The 20091-nt window shown below is 38.0% G+C and overlaps 1 protein-coding gene across 4 annotated transcripts in view; it reads left to right on the top strand.

Annotated features, from left to right (window-relative positions):
• Window positions 1–20091, top strand: part of LOC106080111 (carbonic anhydrase-related protein 10-like) — a 92769-nt gene that overhangs the window by 1629 nt on the left and 71049 nt on the right. For 3 of the 4 annotated variants that reach the window (XM_056026894.1, XM_056026893.1, XM_056026896.1), the window contains exon 2: window positions 11890–11937. The exons of the other annotated variant lie outside the window; for it this stretch is intronic. In XM_056026894.1, the coding sequence (XP_055882869.1) occupies window positions 11890–11937 (48 nt within the window). The remainder of the gene's footprint in view (window positions 1–11889; window positions 11938–20091) is intronic. 4 annotated transcript variants of the gene reach the window in all.

The following is a 20091-nucleotide window of genomic DNA, read 5'->3' as shown; positions in this document are numbered from 1 at the left end:
TCTCCAGTATTTTTCCCTCTCTAAACTTCTAGCCTGCCAGTGCTACTCGGCTGAATGTAATTCAGATAATGGACTAGTGACACTGTGTGCATACCTCACCCCTTGAGGCCAGGCTCAGAATCAATCATTGTTTGATTTCCCCATCGGCTACCTCACCAAGCGCGCACCAACAAGAAGCTCCCCGCGGAATAGAATCATTATGTTATGGAATTATTTTAGAGGAAGCTCTTTGAAAAGTTAATCGAACCGAATTTAAAAGCAAATTAATGATAGGGAAATATTATGGCTCGATTACGATGTAAAGCTATACATAGCCAGCGCCTGTAAATGATATGATAAGAATGTATTGCAGATTTAACATTTATACACAATAGATACGAGAACTAAATGTTAAGCATATAGCAGCCTAGTGAAATAACTAAATACATGAACCCGACTCAACAAAACAGATATGCTTTTAGTTCTAAACTATCTAATCTAGTTGATAAAGATTTACTCAATTATCGATATATTTCTTTGTAAAATCTTTTATAAAATTCTCCAGAATATAGACCTTGTAATGCTTCCATTCATGGGCGTAGCCAGGATTCCCCCCCCCCGGGGCAAAGGAATATATATGTGTGTGTGCGTGCGTGTGTGTGTGTGTACATAATTAATTTTTATTACATTCTGACCCTTCATTCTTTCGGAAGACGTTTATTGTGCCCTAGAATAGGTTCTTCCTGGAGTTAGTGGAAAAATTGTAGACTCCCCGCCATTGACAGCTTCTCCCATTCTTCCATTATATCTATATTAATAAATATTATGAGAGATGAAATAACTATATTAGCTGTGTATTGTACATTTCAGCGTTAAGAAACGTATAGGTGGGCCCACCAATAGTACTCCCTACAAAATGTGGCACCTCCCAAACCAAGTGGCCAATCCAAATGTTGATCAACTTCAACTTCTACACCGGATACACTGACAACTGGGCTATTTATAGTTGTTCAGCCATGTATGAAAATCTCCAATACAATAAAACCACAGACCCATTCTCTCTCTCTCTCTCACTCTTTCTCTCTCTCTCTCTCTTCCCCCCTCTCTATCTATCAATACACTAGTCAAGAATTTTTGGCACCTGGAATGAAAAATTCTTTTTTTTTTCCAGATTAGTCTTTATAAAATAGAAACTTCAACCTTTTTAGTGACGCGACCCCTATTCCGATTTCCCACCAGCAGTGACCCCCTACAGTAAATTTGCATTCGGCTTAGGTAAACGGAAATGTGCTACTGATATAAAATCGTTATCGTAATGTCTATGTCTGATTTGTGATGTAGTTTCATTGGTAGAAGTTGAACGCAGCAAAAGCTTTATGTAATTTTAATTAGTGTAAAATAGATTTCTTTTATATTTAAATTGCTAACAAAAAGTTTATCTTTTTGACTTGTATTTATTAACATTTCTATCGTGTATTCACCATATTTATGTGCATGACAATTTGAAACGTATGGCGAAACATGAAGGATGATATTCAATAAGGTCAACTACATTGCTACAGATTTGTAAATACGCCAACGTTGGATTCTTGTGGGAGTCTTTGTAAGAGCACAATGAATGTCATCTTCAGCATCAAGTCTACTTCTCTATTTAGACTTGATAACAAACAGGCTGGGAAACCCTGCTTCGCAATGATAAAGCCTACTGTTAGGCTATAAATAAACGAAGATTGCGCAACACAATCTCAAAATGGGATATGTCTCCAAACACGTATGTAACTAACATTGAAAAGCAATAATATTTAGCTGCATCGCTTTTGATGAGGTCAATAAACTCTGTCTCCAACTTTGGCCTCTAGAAAGTGTAAACAGAAAAATGATATTGTTTCTGTAGCTGGAGAGACTATTGAAATAGTGCAAACCTTTAAATACATTGGTACTATCCTAGACAATAAACTAAATTTTACTGCAAATACTGATTATATCAGCAAAAAAAGGACAGCAAAGATTTCGATTACTAAGAAAACTGTCCTCGTTTAATGTTAGCGAAAAGGCTTTGGTTATGTTTTATCACGCTCATATCTGCAATATTTTAAGTTTCAATATCACTGCCTGATATGACAATCTGAGCATTAAAAATAAAAATAAACTTTATAGAATCCTAAATGCTGCTAGTAAAATCATTGGCAAAAAAACTAACCCCATTTGGGCAGCTGTTTGAGACAAACATCTATAAAAAAAAACTAACAAGATCCTCGAAATAAAGAATCACCCTTTGTGTCAGGATTTTGTGATTTTACCATCACAAAAGAGATACAAGACACCGATAGCAAAGACAAACAGACACAAACACTCTTTTGTTCCCCTGGCAATCAAATCAATAAATAAGAACAATCTGATATAAACTTTGTCAAATGTAAATTATGAGTGAGTCTGGTGTCTTTGGTTTCTTATAGTTATAATGTTTTTTGTTTGGTGTAATGCACAAATTGTAAGACAAATTTCCGTACGGACAATAAAGATTATTATTATTATTATTGTTACGAATCTCACTATCCAGGCTCTCTGCAAACTGCACCTTACACCACCAACTTAAAGAACTTGACAACTCAGGGCTCCAAAGTAACGTAACACTTTAATAGTTGAATAAATAACAGCCAATACTGTACAATTGGCAACACGTACACTGTACAAATATCTCTCCGATAACACCGTTCCACCGTATCAACACTTGCACTGGGTTCAACTCCGTCTCGTTCCGGGCTTGCACTGGGTTCAACAGTTCAGGACTGACTTCACACACTAGGCTCGTTGTGTCGGACTCGATCACAGACCAAGATCAAGACGCCGTTCGCCTCAACTGTACTTGATAGTACTCCGCACTGAACCGACGTAATGCTCCGTACAGAACCACACCGCTGAACTGTGCTGTAGTCAACCGGACTGTAGTGAACCGGGCTCTGAACCCCTGCCGTGAACCTTCTCTCGTGAGCCTTGCTGTATTGAGCCCCTTTTCTCGACCGTTTTGACTGCGACACCTCCGCTTTTATATAGGGTCCCTACTGGCCTTCTCGAACCGGACAGAACGCCGCTCGACGTTTCTAGGTGGTCAGATGACTACAACTTTCGTGACGCCCCTGAGCTCTGTTCACGACGGCGATCCTTCCCGAACCGTCCTGTTGACACTCGACTCGGCTGATCGTCGTAACACGTCACGGTTGACCGCTCGTCTAGCGCTGGCCTGGGGCGATTTGCGTCGGCTGACTACACTCACACCACTACCCCCATCTGTGCCACCACCAGGTTTATAACATTATTATTATTATGTTAGAAATGAACGAGTAGTCATTCTCTGGCGCTGCCAGGGTCGAGTTTCGCTAAAGAGAAACAAAATTCATCGTAGTCCCTTTAACAGTTTCCACTGAGGAATTTTCTGGTGATGTTTTATTATTATTTTTATGTAGATTTGGAAGTTTGGTGAAATTTCACGCACACGCTTGTGCTAATTTTCTTTGATAGAAATTACTATTGTAGTTGGTCTGTCTGATTCAATGCCCTTTTCTTTCATAGAAAGCAGATAAAGTTGGCAAAATATATGTTTTATTTTCATCCAGTTTTGTTTGCCAAAGTTGAAATTTCATTTGGACGAACTGATCAGACCAAACGAGGCCTACTATATTTGATCCTTGCCTTGCCTAGTATCCGTCTTCTTAAGTAGGTCAGCCTCACTTTTGGTTGAATTCAATTTATGTTTGACGATCGTTTCATAATTTATTAAGTACAAACAAATCTGAGTAATGTCCCTTTGTTTTGTTATAAGAAAGGCAACTGTATACTAACTATTGTGCAAATATGCTTATAAGAAACGACCCAAAAAAAATGTACGATGGTAAATAGACTAAAAATCAAAATTTCCGAAGGTTTTAAGCAACTTCCAGACAAATAATCATTCGAGCCCCAAAGGGGTCGCAACTCACAGGTTGAGAAACCCTGTTCTAGAAGAACTAGATGTCTAGGTCCAAATCAAGATTCTATACTATTGTTCAAATAACTAATTTGCAGCTGCAAATATCTAATCTGAAAAGAAGTTATCCCTTCATTTTTCGCACCACACGACAAAAAAACAACAACAACGTAAATGCATACTTTGATCCTTTTCCTGTAGGATTTCGTCTAAACTCTAGATGATCTAACAAGTGACAGCTTTATTGAAATGTCAGCCATATTTTTGCAAGATTTCCCATGAAGTCTTCAACGAAAATATAATTTATAAAACGAATGTATAGCTTCTTTTTATGCAGTGATGGGAACTACGGGATTGATTGGTACATAGATTAGCAAAATTCAAGATTAAAATTTTCTTTTGGGTGAAGAGCTTAATCACTTAATCCATTATGTTAGGGTAAACAGTTCGCCCTCTGTATACAAAGGAAAGGCAAGTGCCATACAGTTTGGTGTCCGCGGCGGCGCAGGCTCTGCCAGGGTGTAGCGCTGAGTGTTGCAAACTGTCTAAGGGTCGCTGATTTTTCCTCAGGGTTGACTTCCGAAGCCTTTCCCATGTTTGGGTTTAGCTACAAGTTTTCCTTCTCCTAGTTCACAGCGCTCCCCCCCCCCAGACCTCATTGCTGGCAAGGGGAGTCTACAATTTTTCCACTAACTCCAGGAAAAACCTATTCTCGGGTACAATAAACATATTCCGAAAGAATGAAGGGTCATAATGTAATAAAGATTAATTATATATACACACACAGACATATATATATATATATAAATAATTCCTGCACCACCGTAAGTATGTGATTTCCCATATGTATCACTGGTATTTCAACATCTTGTGCCTGTGCCAGGATTTCGGTCTTGGAGAGACTTATTGTAAGGCTAAACTCTTGACAAGCAGCTGCCAGAGCATTCACAAGCTTCTGCAATCCTTCTTGTGAATGAGATATGAGAGCGGCATCATCGGCGAACAGAAGTTCCCTAATCACGATACGGCGTCTCTTTTGTTTTGACTTTAAGGCGTGCCAGGTTAAACAGCTTTCCATTGGATCTACTGTGGATATATACTCCATCTTCCAGGGATTTAAAAGCTGGTGAGTACAACTGAAAAATAGATGCCAAATAGGGTTGGAGCCAGAACACATTCTTGTTTTATTCCGCTCTTGATGGAGAATAGCCTAGAGGCGGAACTGTCAAACTGTACGGTGAGAGCTGGGCAACACGGATTAAATGGCTTCCATCTACGCTGCCTGCGATGCATAATGTGCATCTCCTGGATGGATCGTGTCACCAACCAGGACGTTTTGAAATGGGCCAATATGCACAGCATTTATGCTCTCCTTCTAAAGAGAAGACTACGCTGGCTCGGTCATATCACTCGCATGCCAGATGGTAGAATCCCTAAAGACATTCTATACGCTGAGCTTGCAGAAGGAGTCAGACCCAGGGGCCGCCCCAGACTTATCTTCAGAGATGTCTGCAAGCGAGACATGAGAGCCACGGGTATCGCCCTAAGTATGTGGGAGGAGATAGCCCAAGACCGGAAAGCATGGAGACAGACTGTACGTGCTGGTAAGAACTTCGCCAAATGCAAAAGAAACGAAGCTGCGTCAGCCAAAGAAAGGTAAAGAAAGCTGCACTGTCAGCTAGCCCTAGGACAGATACATATAAATGCACGAACTGTGGCAAACTCTGCCGCTTCAGAATTGGCTTGATCAGTCACTCCAGATTTTGCCCCATCTCAAGACGTAGCCAAAGCCAGTGACTCATCTGGGTGCATCCATTGTCATGTGAGACAGAAGGAGCCATATTATTATATATAAAGAGATAGAGAGATATATAGATTAACGGTGTTGATATGGTGCGCAAAGGTGCACGCGTTCAATATAATAAAGTATCATTCTCCGCCACCTTTCTAACAATTATAGGAACAAAACGATGGACATATATGAAGGTCTTGAAATTGAGAAGGGAAAAGAAAGAAAGATGGAAGAAATAGTGAACAAATATGAAAGTTTTTGCATTGGAAAAAAACGAATGAAACTTATGAGCGCTATGTTTTCAATTCTCGTGAACAGCAAGAAGGCGAAGACATTGAAAAGTACATAACAAATTTGAGAAGACTTGCAAAAACGTGTAGTTTCGAACGCCTGGAAGATAGCTTGATTAGAGACAGAGTAGTTCTTGGTATTAGACATGAATGCCTCAAAATGAAATTGTTACAAGATAGTAGTCTCACATTGGAAAGGTGCAGAGATATTTGCAGAGCATACGAGACCGCCAACTAACAGTTAATAGTCTACCTGAACTCAAACAATATTTTTCACTAAGAGACATATTAACATACGAAGACGGACTCTTGTTGAAAGGAGAACAAATAATCATACCAATATCACTTCGCAAGGAAATAGAAGAAAAACTCCATGCAGCACATCTGGGAGTAGATTCAATGAAAAGAAGAGCAAAAGAAACAATTTTCTGGCCTGGATTATCAGCTCGAATAAAGGAAATAGCCAACTCATGTTGCATTTGTCAGAAAAACAAACCAGCAAATCAGAGAGAAGAATTAATGCAGCACGAAATAGGTTCTAATCCGTGGGACAAGATTGTAATTGATTTATTCCAAATGTGTGACCATCAATATCTAGCCATAGTGGACTATTATTCAAATTTCATAGAGGTAGAAAACATGCAGTTGACAACACACGCGATTATAAAGAAACTGAAAGTTTTATTTGCAAGATATGGGGTGCCCAAAGTCTGTATATCTGATAGCGGACCTCAGTTAACATCGGAATATTTTTCCAAGTTTATGATGGAATGGGGAGTGACTCATTTGAAATCCTCTCCAGGACACCATCAATCCAATGGAAAGGCTGAGTCAGCAGTTACAATTTTGAAGAACATAATGAAGAAATCTAGAGAATCAAAGTCAGATGCTTATGAAGCTCTTCTGGAATTTAGAAATACTCCAAGGCAAGACACAAATCTAAGCCCAGCTCAGATGTTTTTTGGTCGGATGACTCGAACACTGATACCAAACAAAAGGAGTAACATTAAGATTTCTACATGTCAAGAGAACATTATGAGAAGGAAAGAAAAACGTCAGATGAGTGTAAAAACATCTTATGATAAGAGATCAAGAAATTTAAGTCAGCTGAGAACTGGACAGATGGTCTATTTCCAATCTCCTAATGACCCAAATGGAGACGTGGAAGAATCCAGTCTCAAGTCAATCAGAGAGCTTACATTATTCGAGGTGACAATGGTGCAGTGTACCAAAGAAACAGAGTACATATTAACCCGAACAGAGAAACAGAAGAAGATATATTTCCCGATACTGATGACAACTTACAGGACAATAGAACTCATGATCAACACATTCGCCACTCATCAACTCATCATTCCCTGCGACCAAGGGATCAGTTGAAGAAACCGACAAGATTCAATGACTTTGTATCTTAATGAACTATTGAATGTTGATTTTTAAATGTGATATGTTTCATATTGATTGAAGCGTATATGTGTATGTTATGTTTTGTTGTTTATGTTGTTGTGGTTTTGTTTTATTTTTTTAATGATACTTCCCGAAATGGTTTTTTAAAATATTTTTTTTTAAAGAAAAGGGGATGTTGATATGGTGCGCCAAGGTGCACGCGTTCAATATAATAAAGTATCATTCTCCGCCATGACACTAATGGTTGTTGTTTGTTTATTGCTGACTGTGAACCTAGATCTTAATTAACAAACGGAAATGTCTTCGATTCCGAAGATTAAGGATGACTGCATTGTTTCACATGACTATGCTAACCCAGATGCGACCCACATATTTTTCCGCATTTCTTGCTGATAAAGCCGTTGTTTTCTTTCCATCTTCTGCGCCTGTCATCAATAAGGTCTTCTCTTTGGGTCTCAAGTGTTTGCCCCGCGTCCTTTGAGAGAGCTAGCTCTACATCTCCTTAATGGTGTTAACCACATACCTGAGCAGCACAGTGTCCAACGATGTGTCACTGTCCAGAGAAATCGACAACCGTCTTGCGAAGGCCAACAGCTCTTTTTGTCGCTGTAACCGGAGAGAAAGGCGAAATAGGTCTCTTAACCTAGCCACCAAAATCAATGTTTAAAAAGCGCTATAATGATCAACTCAGGCGCCATTTCGCCCTCTGTGACTTAATGGGGAATTAACTATTTTTGATTACTTGTAAAGTTAGGAGTGATTCCCCTTATGTAGTTTATAAAAGGCCTTGCAAACTGTGCTTAGTTGCCACTTGCTCCTGAGTTACCAGCTTGACCACTTGACCTGTGTTGTGTATAGTATTTTTTCTGTTAGTGGTCGTGTGTCATGGGGTGCTCGGAGAAGTGTGCCCTGCTCTGGAGATCTTTGGGCTAAGTATATCTTTAGTATTTTTGTATTTTCTATAATGTATTATTTGTAGAGATATAGCCTCAAATGATTTCCAGGCAGTATATTTTTACCCTGATGTTCTGCATCCTGGGGTACTCCCAAAAGTGACATATTTTTGTAACATTTTTCTGAGGGATTCAACCTGTATTGAATCATCAGATGGACGTTACATATTTTTTATAGCCTTGTCTCTGAGGGATTCAACCTGTATTGAATCATCAGATGGGCTTTACCAAACGGATGTTTATAGGTGGGATTCTATGAAGCTTGTAGGCTCATAGGTTTCCCTGAAGCCTATAGTTCATCATGACCATTTTGTTTTTTTTTGGCTAAAAGTGGCTAGTGTAAGCCTGAAGCCTGTAACCCTAGAGTAGCCAAAAGTGGTCGTGTTTCGACCTGAGGCATGTGACCTTTAGTTGGCTGTGTAAGGCTGAAGTTTTTAACCCTAGAGTAGCCAAAAGTGGTCGTGTTTCGACCTGAGGCCTGTGACCTTCAGTTGGCTGTGTAAGCCGGAAGTTTGTAACCCAGTGGTCAAAAGTGGTCATGTGTTGACCTGAGGCCTGTGACCTTTATTTTACTCTTGTAAGTGTGTATTCTCCAGAATGTGACGATAATGTAACATATGACTAGGGCTGTGTGCCATACTATTTTTGAGTATCTTTTGTTTACTTTTTGTTGTGTCGGCCTGTGAGTGGATGGCCCTTTATTTACACATTTATTTTACTCATGTAAATAAACTTTAAATATATGTTTATGTGCGACTTTGTAAATTCTTTTTTTGCATACATTAGTTGAACTGTATACCTGGAGGTTATACCTAATAACCTAGGCAGTACAAGAAGGGACCAGTACACCTCTGGACGAACGTGCAGCACACTTAACACTGATCTGTTGATCTAAAGTACCTAAGTCTAGCTATAATTCTAATAGAATATTTTTAGCTATACCCCCTACTAGGTAATGTGAACTGATCATATTGGTTCATGAATCCTCTTTAGGTCACAACCTCACTGACATAAAGGAAACTAGCTGGTATCAGATGGCCACTTAAAGAGTTAGATAGATAGATAGATAGATAGATAGATAGATAGATAGATAGATAGATAGATAGATAGATAGATAGATAGATAGATAGATTAGATAGATAGATAGATAGATAGATAGATTAGATTAGATAGATAGAAAGATAGATAGATAGATAGATAGATTAGATTAATTTAGATAGATAGATTAGATAGATAGATTAGATAGATAGATTAGATAGATAGATTAGATAGATAGATTAGATAGATTAGATAGATAGATATATAGATTAGATTAGATTAGATTAGATAGATAGATAGATAGATAGATTAGATAGATAGATTAGATAGATAAATAGATAGATAGAACGCCACAAAAAATAGAAGATACAATGAGTGGATGTAATGAAAGAGAATGAGAGAAAGAAAGAGTGTGAGAGAGAGAGAGAGCGAGCAATCTTGAGCCCCTTCAAAACTAAACCAATTTCCTTTCGCTTAAAGAAAAAAAAAGACGCTTAGAACTGTATTCAGTCAAGTCAGTCTCCCTAGTGACAAGAACAATAATTGACTACATTTGAGTGACGAACAAGAAATAATTGACTTCGAGGTTAGATTTACCCTTTCCTTTTTCACGGAAAAGAAACTTATTTATTGAAAAAAAAATATATTTCAACTAACAGAAGGACACAGCTTTGTATGTATTTATTCTAAACAATAAAACAAAGCCAATGAAATAGCTATAAAAACTATAGAAACACAAAAAGAATATAAAAAAAAAACAAAAATATACTAATTGTTTCATTTTAAAAATAATTATTGTTTTGTCAGGTACAAGAAATAATTGAACAAAATTTCAACTTGATTCTTGATTGGGTGTGAAAGAAATAACGAGTCAAAATGTTTTTCCAGACAAGCTCTGTACAAAAGAAATTAGCCCCACCCCGCCCCGCAATACAATACAATCCTAGTGGATCCGGTTTGGTTAAATCCAATCAGATCCGATTTGGTTTCGATTCAATCTGATTTTATCCAATCCGATTCGGATCCGATCAAATATAATTCGGATCCAATCTGATTCCGATTCAATATGATCCGATCCGATAATATCCAATCCGATGCCATTTGGATCCGATCGAATTTGATTCACTTTGGATCCAATATGATCCTACTGGATTCGGTCCGATCCGATCCATTCCAGTCTACTCTGATCAGATCCTCTATTAGTTGTATGAGAAATCATAGAGCACCATCAGCTTTAGAAGGAAGAAATTGATTAAAAAACACGTTTATATATATTACTTGTATCATTCCTAAAGAAGACATCAACATCATTGCATGCTTCAATACAGTTCCATCAAAAGTACAAAGTAGAGTTATATCATTGTTTAATGTACACAAATAAATCAGAATAAATAAAACATATAATCTCTCTGTCTCTCTCTTTCTCTCTCTCTCTCTCTCTCTAGCATCGATCCTCGCCGTATTTAAAGCAGGCTTGATTGTCGACTTTGTTTATTGATTAGATCTTCCAGGATTTCTTTCTTTCCTTCCAATTTCAAAGCCAAGTCATTATTGGTTGAAGGGGAAAAAAGTAATTGGACATTCGTAGGCAGCCGGTGGAGTCATTTCTTGTGTTTGTTTGGACTACTTGGAGCTTTGGAGAATAAGACTTAGGAGACTCTTTTAATAGAGACAGACTTAGGAGACTCTTTTAATAGAGACAGACTTAGGAGACTCTTTTAATAGAGACAGACTTAGGAGACTCTTTTAATAGAGACAGACTTAGGAGACTCTTTTAATAGAGACAGACTTAGGAGACTCTTTTAATAGAGACAGACTTAGGAGACTCTTTTAATAGAGACAGACTTAGGAGACTCTTTTAATAGAGACAGACTTAGGAGACTCTTTTAATAGAGACAGACTTAGGAGACTCTTTTAATAGAGACAGACTTAGGAGACTCTTTTAATAGAGACAGACTTAGGAGACTCTTTTAAAAGAGACAGACTTAGGAGACTCTTTTAATAGAGACAGACTTAGGAGACTCTTTTAATAGAGACAGACTTAGGAGACTCTTTTAATAGAGACAGACTTAGGAGACTCTTTTAATAGAGACAGACTTAGGAGACTCTTTTAATAGAGACAGACTTAGGAGACTCTTTTAATAGAGACAGACTTAGGAGACTCTTTTAATAGAGACAGACTTAGGAGACTCTTTTAATAGAGACAGACTTAGGAGACTCTTTTAATAGAGACAGACTTAGGAGACTCTTTTAATAGAGACAGACTTAGGAGACTCTTTTAATAGAGACAGACTTAAGAGAATTCATTAATAATGACATGAGCTTAATGAGAATAATATAAGAATACAGGAAGGCATAGTCTACATACTACTGTAGATCTTAGTAGGCCTACTTTTATACATATTACTTATCTAAATCAGAATCATATATTGCGATATGATTCCAATATAATTTTCTAATTTACAGGCTCTAACTCTCCTTGGGTAACATGGTGGGCGTATGAAGGTATCGCTGGTAAGTTTTCTTTGCTATCTATCTATGTATCTATCTATCTATCTATCTATCTATCTATCTATCTATCTATCTATCTATCTATCTATCTATCTATCTATCTATCTATCTATCCATCCATCCATCCATCCATTCATCCATCCCATGAATCTTTCTTATTGACTTATCTGTCTGTTAATTAAGATCTAGGTTCACAGTCAGCAATATAAACAAACAACAACCATTAGTGTCATGGCGGAGAATGATACTTTATTATATTGAACGCGTGCACCTTTGCGCACCATATCAACATCCCTTTTCTTTAAAAAAAAAAAAAAAAAAAAAACATTTCGGGGAGTATCATAGAAAAAAATAAAACCACAACATAAACAACTAAACATAACATACATATATACGCTTCAATGAATATGAAACATATCACATTTAAAAATCAACATTCAATTGTTCATTAAGACACATAGTCATTGAATCTTGTAGGTTTCTTCAACTGATCCCTTGGTCGCAGGGAATGATGAGTTGATGAGTGGCGAATGTGTTGATCATGAGTTCTATTGTCCTGTATATTGTCATTAGTATAGAAGGACAGTGTTGATATGGTGCGCAAAGGTGCACGCGTTCAATATAATAAAGTATCATTCTCCGCCATAACACTAATGGTTGTTGTTTGTTTATTGCTGACTGTGAACCTAGATCTTAATTAACATGGTGGCAGGGTATATTAATGATCAGAGGTAATCATTAATCAGTATATAAAGGTTTATTGTTTGCAATAATAAATAGGCAACAATTCAAGGCTACGCCGTGCAATGGCAGCTAGAAATTTCCTTCCTGTACCCGAGCCGCTCGAGGTAGAAGGAAACATGGCCGCTAATTGGAAAAAGTTTCACCGGAGCTGGCGAAACTATGAGTTAGCCACTAAATTGTCGGAAGAATCAGAGGAGGTCAGAGTGGCCACCTTTCTAACAATTATAGGGACAGAAGCGATGGACATATATGAAGGTCTTGAAATTGAGAAGGGAAAAGAAAGAAAGATGGAAGAAATAGTGAACAAATTTGAAAGTTTTTGCATTGGAAAAACGAATGAAACTTATGAGCGCTATGTTTTCAATACTCGTGAACAGCAAGAAGGCGAGGACATTGAAAAGTACATAACAAATTTGAGAAGACTTGCAAAAACGTGTAGTTTCGAACGCCTGGAAGATAGCTTGATTAGAGACAGAGTAGTTCTTGGTATTAGACATGAATGCCTCAAAATGAAATTGTTACAAGATAGTAGTCTCACATTGGAAAGGTGCAGAGATATTTGCAGAGCATACAAGGCCGCCAACAAACAGTTGAGACAAATACAACCCGACCCTCCAATCATTGAGAAAGTATCAACACCCTCAAGAACAAACATTCAGATAGGTAAATGCAGGTATTGTGGAAGGATTCACGAATACATTAAAGAAAAGTGCCCTGCATGGGGTAAAATGTGCCTAGCATGCAAGGGGAGACATCATTTTGCTGTGATGTGCAAAAAGAAAGTTCAGCAGGTATCAGATGATATGTCTTACGATGAAAGACAGCTGCAGTCGGACACAAGAGATGATGTCATGATGGTAAAAAATGAAATGGGTGATGTCTTTGGAGAACCACAAAACGAAAAGGATGACAGCAGCTATGACAGTAAATGGTCACCGTGTAAGGTTTCAAATGGATAGTGGAGCTGATGTAAATACCATCCAGGAAAAATACGTAAATAAGAATCAGATTGAAAAGGCAACGCAAAGATTACTAATGTGGAATAAGACTGAAATGAGACCCATAGGGAAAGCCACTCTAACGACGAGAAATGAGAAAACTAACGAAACATTTGAGGTGGAATATATAGTAGTACCAAATAATCTAGCATGCCTTCAAGGTCATGAAACTTAAACAAGAATGAAGTTAATCAAAGTCAATAAAGATAGGTTCATAGCATCAGTAGTGAATAACCAAGAAGAAGACTGTAGTCCAAAGTTTACTGGTGATTTGAGTGATTTAGGAGAAGTGTCTTTAAAGATTGATAGCAGCATTAAGCCCAAGGTTCTGCCGTGTAGAAAGATCCCTATTGCTTTACAAGAAAGAGTTAAGGAGGAATTAAAGACCCTAGTGCAGAGAGGAATCATAGAACCAGTGATAGAGCCTACAGAGTGGGTGAGTCAGATGGCAATTGTGGAAAAAGCTAATGGAAAAATTAGGATCTGCATAGATCCACAAGCCCTGAATAAAGTTTTACTAAGGGAATTCTATAATCTTGCTACTTTAGATGACATATTGGCAGATTTGAACGATGCCAAAATATTCAGCAAATTGGATGTGCAAGAAGCTTTCTGGCATGTCAGACTAAACACAGCTTCATCTAATTTGACAGCAATGATAACCCCTTTTGGTAGATACAAATGGAAACGATTACCATTGGGTCTGAAAGTGAGTTCAGAAATTTTTCAGAGAAGATTAAATCTAGCACTAGAAGGACTGAAAGGCTGTTTCAATTACGTTGATGATATTATAGTGGTAGGAAGAGGAAGAACGAAAGAAGAGGCACTCAGAAATCATGATATCAACCTAAGAGAGCTGATGAAGAGATGTCAAGAAAAGAAGATTAAACTGAACCACGAAAAGTCTGTTTTTAGAACAGATGAGATTAATTTTTTGGGTCATATTATTACAGAAGCAGGAATAAAACCAGACCCGAACAAAGTATCTGCGATTTTGAGTTTGAATGCTCCAAAAGATATTTCATCAGTCCGAAGATTCTGTGGCATGGTTCAATATCTTGCAAGATTTGTTCCAGACTTGTCGACAGATTTACAGCCCATAACAGAGTTGATCAGAAAGAACACACCATTTGTTTGGTCTGATCAATGCACACGAGCTTTCAACAAGACAAAACAGAAAATATCGACTCATGGCACATTGATATATTTTGACCCTAACAAAGAGCTTACATTACAAGCAGATAGTAGCCAAAATGGGTTGGGAGCAGCGTTATTACAAGATGGCAGTCCAATAGCATATGCTTCTAGATCATTAACTGATACTCAGCAACGATGGGCACAGATTGAAAAAAAAAATGTTAGCAGTGGTTGTTGGTTTGGAACGTTTTGACCAGTATACGTATGGCAGGACAGTTATAGTTCAGAATGACCATAAACCACTGGAAAACATCCTTCAAAAACCACTCAGTTCTGCTCCGAGAAGGCTACAAAGTCTAATGATGCTATCGTTACGATATTCAGTTTCAATGTGTCAAAGGCAAAAATTTGTTCATAGCTGATACTTTGAGTAGAGACCCATCAGAGGAAAAGAGAGATATCCCTGATGTGTGTGTCAATACAGTCGGACTGGCAATACCAGATGCAGTGCTGGAGAAAGTCAGAATCGAGACAGAGAAAGATAGAACAATGCAAACACTTATTCAGTATATCCTAAATGGATGGCCAGACAAACATAATAGTTTACCTGAACTCAAACAATATTTTTCACTAAGAGACATGTTAACATACGAAGACGGACTCCTGTTGAAAGGAGAACAAATAATCATACCGATATCACTTCGCAAGGAAATAGAAGAAAAACTCCATGCAGCACATCTGGGAGTAGATTCAATGAAAAGAAGAGCAAAAGAAACAATTTTCTGGCCTGGATTATCAGCTCGAATAAAGGAAATAGCCAACTCATGTTACATTTGTCAGAAAAATAAACCAGCAAGTCAGAGAGAAGAATTATTACAGCACGAAATAGGTTCTAATCCGTGGGACAAGATTGGAATTGATTTATTCCAAATGTGTGACCAACAATATCTAGCTATAGTGGACTATTATTCAAACTTCATAGAGGTAGAAAACATGCAGTTGACAATAACACACGCAATTATAAAGAAACTGAAAGTTTTATTTGATCTGATAGCGGACCTCAGTTCACATCGAAATATTTTTCCAAGTTTATGATGGAATGGGGAGTGACTCATTTGAAATCTTCTCCAGGACACCATCAATCCAATGGAAAGGCTAAGTCAGCTGTTAAAATTTTGAAGAACATAATGAAGAAATCTAGAGAATCAAAGTCAGATGCTTATGAAGCTCTTCTGGAATTTAGAAATACTCCAAGGCAAGACACAAATCTAAGCCCAGTTCAGATGTTTTTTGGTCGGATGACTCGAACACTGATACCAAACAAAAGGAGTAACATTAAGATTTCTACATGTCAAGAGAACATTATGAGAAGGAAAGAAAAACGTCAGATGAGTGTAAAAACATCTTATGATAAGAGGTCAAGAAATTTAAGTCAGCTGAGAACTGGACAGATGGTCTATTTCCAATCTCCTAATGACCCTACATGGAGACGTTGTTAAGGCTTCCGCGCGGTGTTGATTCTTGGAAATATATCTAGTGTAGATCTACGTCTGACTGTAAGTAATGCTGAACTCGAATTACTTCAGTAACACCGGCGAAAGGCCGAAACAATCAAAATATGTAGTCGACGCTGATGTTGTTTTACAAATATATTTAATAATCAAGAAAGGAATCGTCCGATGTATGCTATGTCCGTAAATCCGTATATCTATTGTACTGCTCTATACGAAGCGTCTTCTTTTAGCGTCACTTAGAGCGTTCTTGTTTTTTAACCAACTTTACGTCATCGTCGCTAAGTACAACTTTACCCTATTCCCGAAACAAATAACTAATTCCTAATCATGTCATAACAACTCCTCCCCCTCCCGCTAAAAAAAATTGTCTGTCAATTTTTTAATCTACTGTCTTAGTCTTACATTGTGCAAGGGCCAAAATGTAGGGAAACATAAAAGACAACACAACTTGAGTCTTGATTGTGATTTCAACTTCTCTTCCTGTGTCCACAATCAAGTTCCTCTGAACACATATTTCCCTCAAGTGTCACTAAGTGATATTGTCCAATGTGATGTGCCATATGTGACCGCAAACATAGTTCGTTTGCGCTGACACTATCGGTGTGTCTATCTATATTTCATCACATCACGTTCCAGAGGTTACACCACTTTCCCTCACACGTCAGAACAGACATTTTACCTAATATGACAAATTGACATTTATCAATACTCGTTCTCCCACTATACACCTAACGTTCTTTCGGGCATTTACAAGTGTATTTTATTTCTTCTCTCCACTTACTTGTCCCCACACGACCTAACTCTTTACTGATGTATGATTATGATCAACAACAAAGAATAAATTATAAAACTTACATTTCTTTGATATCAATACATCGTTGCCTTATAAATGCCCTATCTATTCATACATCCATACGTACAATTCATACATTTTACCCGAAATAAATAACCAACATGAGCTAATCTAATAATAACCTAATAGCATGTATATTATAATATAAATATCCTATTCAAAGATACATTAACACAACCTAATACCCGTCTAATTATGACTACTAGTTAAATCAATTATTTAAATTAAAACAAAATCAACCGTTTTCAAGTTATATGCTCCTTCCCCTATCTCAACGTAACTCGAGACATGTCCGCCACTATATTGATACTTCCGCTTATTGCCTTTATTTCAAATTTGAAATTCTGCAGTATCAGGAACCATCTACATATTCTTTCATTCTTCATGCTTTTCTGTTGCATGAACTGGAGAGATTTATGATCAGTGAGCAAACAAAATTCTTTACCCAACAAATAACTTTCTAACTTTGTCACCACCCATACTATTGCCAGGGCCTCCCTTTCCACTAAACTATATCTTCTCTCCGCTTCTGACAGTTTCCTGCTGACATACGCTATGGGATGCAGGCACTCATATTGTTGCATTGAACATCCCCCAATAGCGCTCCCTGACGCATCCGTTGATACGTAGAATACTTTCTCCTTGTCCGGCAGTCTTAGTATCAGGTCAGTTGAGAAAATCTTTTTAATCTTTTCTATTGCCTCCCTGCACTCCGAGTCACACGTAACCTTCTGTGGTTGCCCTTTTCTCAGTAAATTATTTAGCGGGTTCATAATTTCTGCCAGGTTCCTGATAAATTTCCTGTAATAGTTTACCAGCCCTAATAAACTCTTAACCTGCTTCTGAGTTGTAGGTATCTCCAGCTCCAATATCTTTTTAATGTTTTCTCCTATGGGACTGATGACGTTGTTTTTAACCCCTTTTTCTTCCAACCCAATTTCTACTTTCTCAGCCTGGATGGTCAAGCCATTCTCTTGTATTACTTTAAAGATCTCTAATACCTTTTAAATGGTCCTCCCAATTCTCATGGAATATACATATGTCGTCCAGGTAACATATGACGTTCTGCCTATTCCCGACAACCGATGCCATCATCCTTTTAAACGTAGCAGGGGCGTTTATCAGTCCAAAGCTCATACAGTTCCATTGGAACGTCCCGTACGGCGTCGTGAATGCTGTATATGGTTTCGCCCTCTCAGTCAGTGGTACTTGCCAATATCCCTTTGTTAAATCCAGCTTAGTGAAGATTTTAGCATTCGAGAGTTTGTGCAATATATCGTCGTTGTTTGGCATAGGATACGGATCGAATTCCGTTATTTTATTCAACTTCCTATAATCCACACAAAGTCTGATATCTCCATTTTTCTTCTTTACTATCACTATTGGTGAAGCGTATGGAGAGACTGAGGGTTCTATAATCCCCAGTTGCAACAAACTGTCTATTTCCTTCTTCACCTTTTCTTGTAGATGTAATGGAACTCTGTACGGTCTCATGAAGATGGGCTTATCCTTCATTAGCTTTATATCATGGCTAATAACGTTCGTCTTCCCAGGTAAGCTCGAAAACATTTCTTTGAATTCGTAGACCAAGTTTTGTATATCTCTTGTTTTCTCCTGCGACAAGTTCTCCAAGTTAAGTTTTTCCCATGTTTGATTCTTATTCACTTCCAGCAGAGGTATATCTTTAATATCATTGTCTTTGTTCTCCTCTTCTATTAGCACTAGTAAACATTCTTCTGTCTGTTCCCCATTGTTTTCTGCTTCCATGTGTTTTTCCCGTGTTTCCTCTCTATCTCTTTCCATATATCTTTTCAAATTGTTGATGTGGTGTGTTCTTACTTTACCATTAATATCTACGTTGTAATTCACTGCGCTTGTCTTGTCAGTAATTGTGTACAGCCCTTTCCATTGCTTGCCTATCTTGTTCTTCAAATCATTCACTAGAATCAGGACTTTATCTCCTATCTCTAGAGTTCTTATTTGTCTTTTTTCGTTCACCCTCTCCCGTGTATTGTGTTTATATCTGGAGCAGTTGTCGTAGGCTTCCTTTCAAATTTGCTTCAGATCTAGTACTGCTTCATCCTCTTCTGTTTCAATTCCGTTCGTTATAAAACTCTCCTTAAAGATTTGAACTTCATCCCGCGGTTTTCGTCCATATACTAGTTCGTAGGGTGAGAATTGTGTGGCTTCGTGTACATTATTCCTGTGTGCAAATAGTACGACATTGATGTACCGATCCCAATGACTCTGGTTGTTCTGAACAATTTTGGCCAGAGCCCTTTTAAGATCCCCGTTGAACCGCTCGCAGGTCCCGTTGCCTTCTGCGTGGTAAACTGATGACGTCATATGCCGCATGCCTGACTGCTCCATCCACTTCTTAAATTGTTCCGACCGGAACTGAGATGCGTTGTCCGTCAGCAATATCTTCGGCATCCCATACCTGGTTATCCACTTTTGTGTTAGGCCATTAATAATGTTCTCCGTGTCTATATTAGACAATGCCACCGCTTCCGGGTACCTAGTAAACATGTCAATTATTGTTAGTATGTATCTGCTATTACTTTCCGTTTTAGTCAATGGACCTATAATGTCGATGGCTATTTTCTGGAAAGGTTCCGTTGGTTCGCCCATGGCCTGCAACGGTGCCTTACCCAGCCGTCCCTTAGCTTCTTTCTTTTGACATATGTTGCATGAGCCTATGTACTTGGCAATAGTGGTTTTCATGTTCGGCCAAAAGAAATGCCTGGACAAGTTTTTGAAGCACTTCTTTGTCCCGCTATGAGCTGCCATGTTATTGTCGTGTACAATCACAAGCGCGTCTTGCCAATACTTCTGGGGAAGTACCAACTGTTTCACTTTCTTCCCATTCAGCATTGTCTGTCTAAACAGTATGTCATTTTCAACTTTGAAC

The sequence above is a fragment of the Biomphalaria glabrata genome, chromosome 4, assembly GCF_947242115.1.
Source record: "Biomphalaria glabrata chromosome 4, xgBioGlab47.1, whole genome shotgun sequence".
Lineage (NCBI taxonomy): Eukaryota > Metazoa > Mollusca > Gastropoda > Planorbidae > Biomphalaria > Biomphalaria glabrata.
This window is presented reverse-complemented; position numbering and strand designations above follow the sequence as displayed.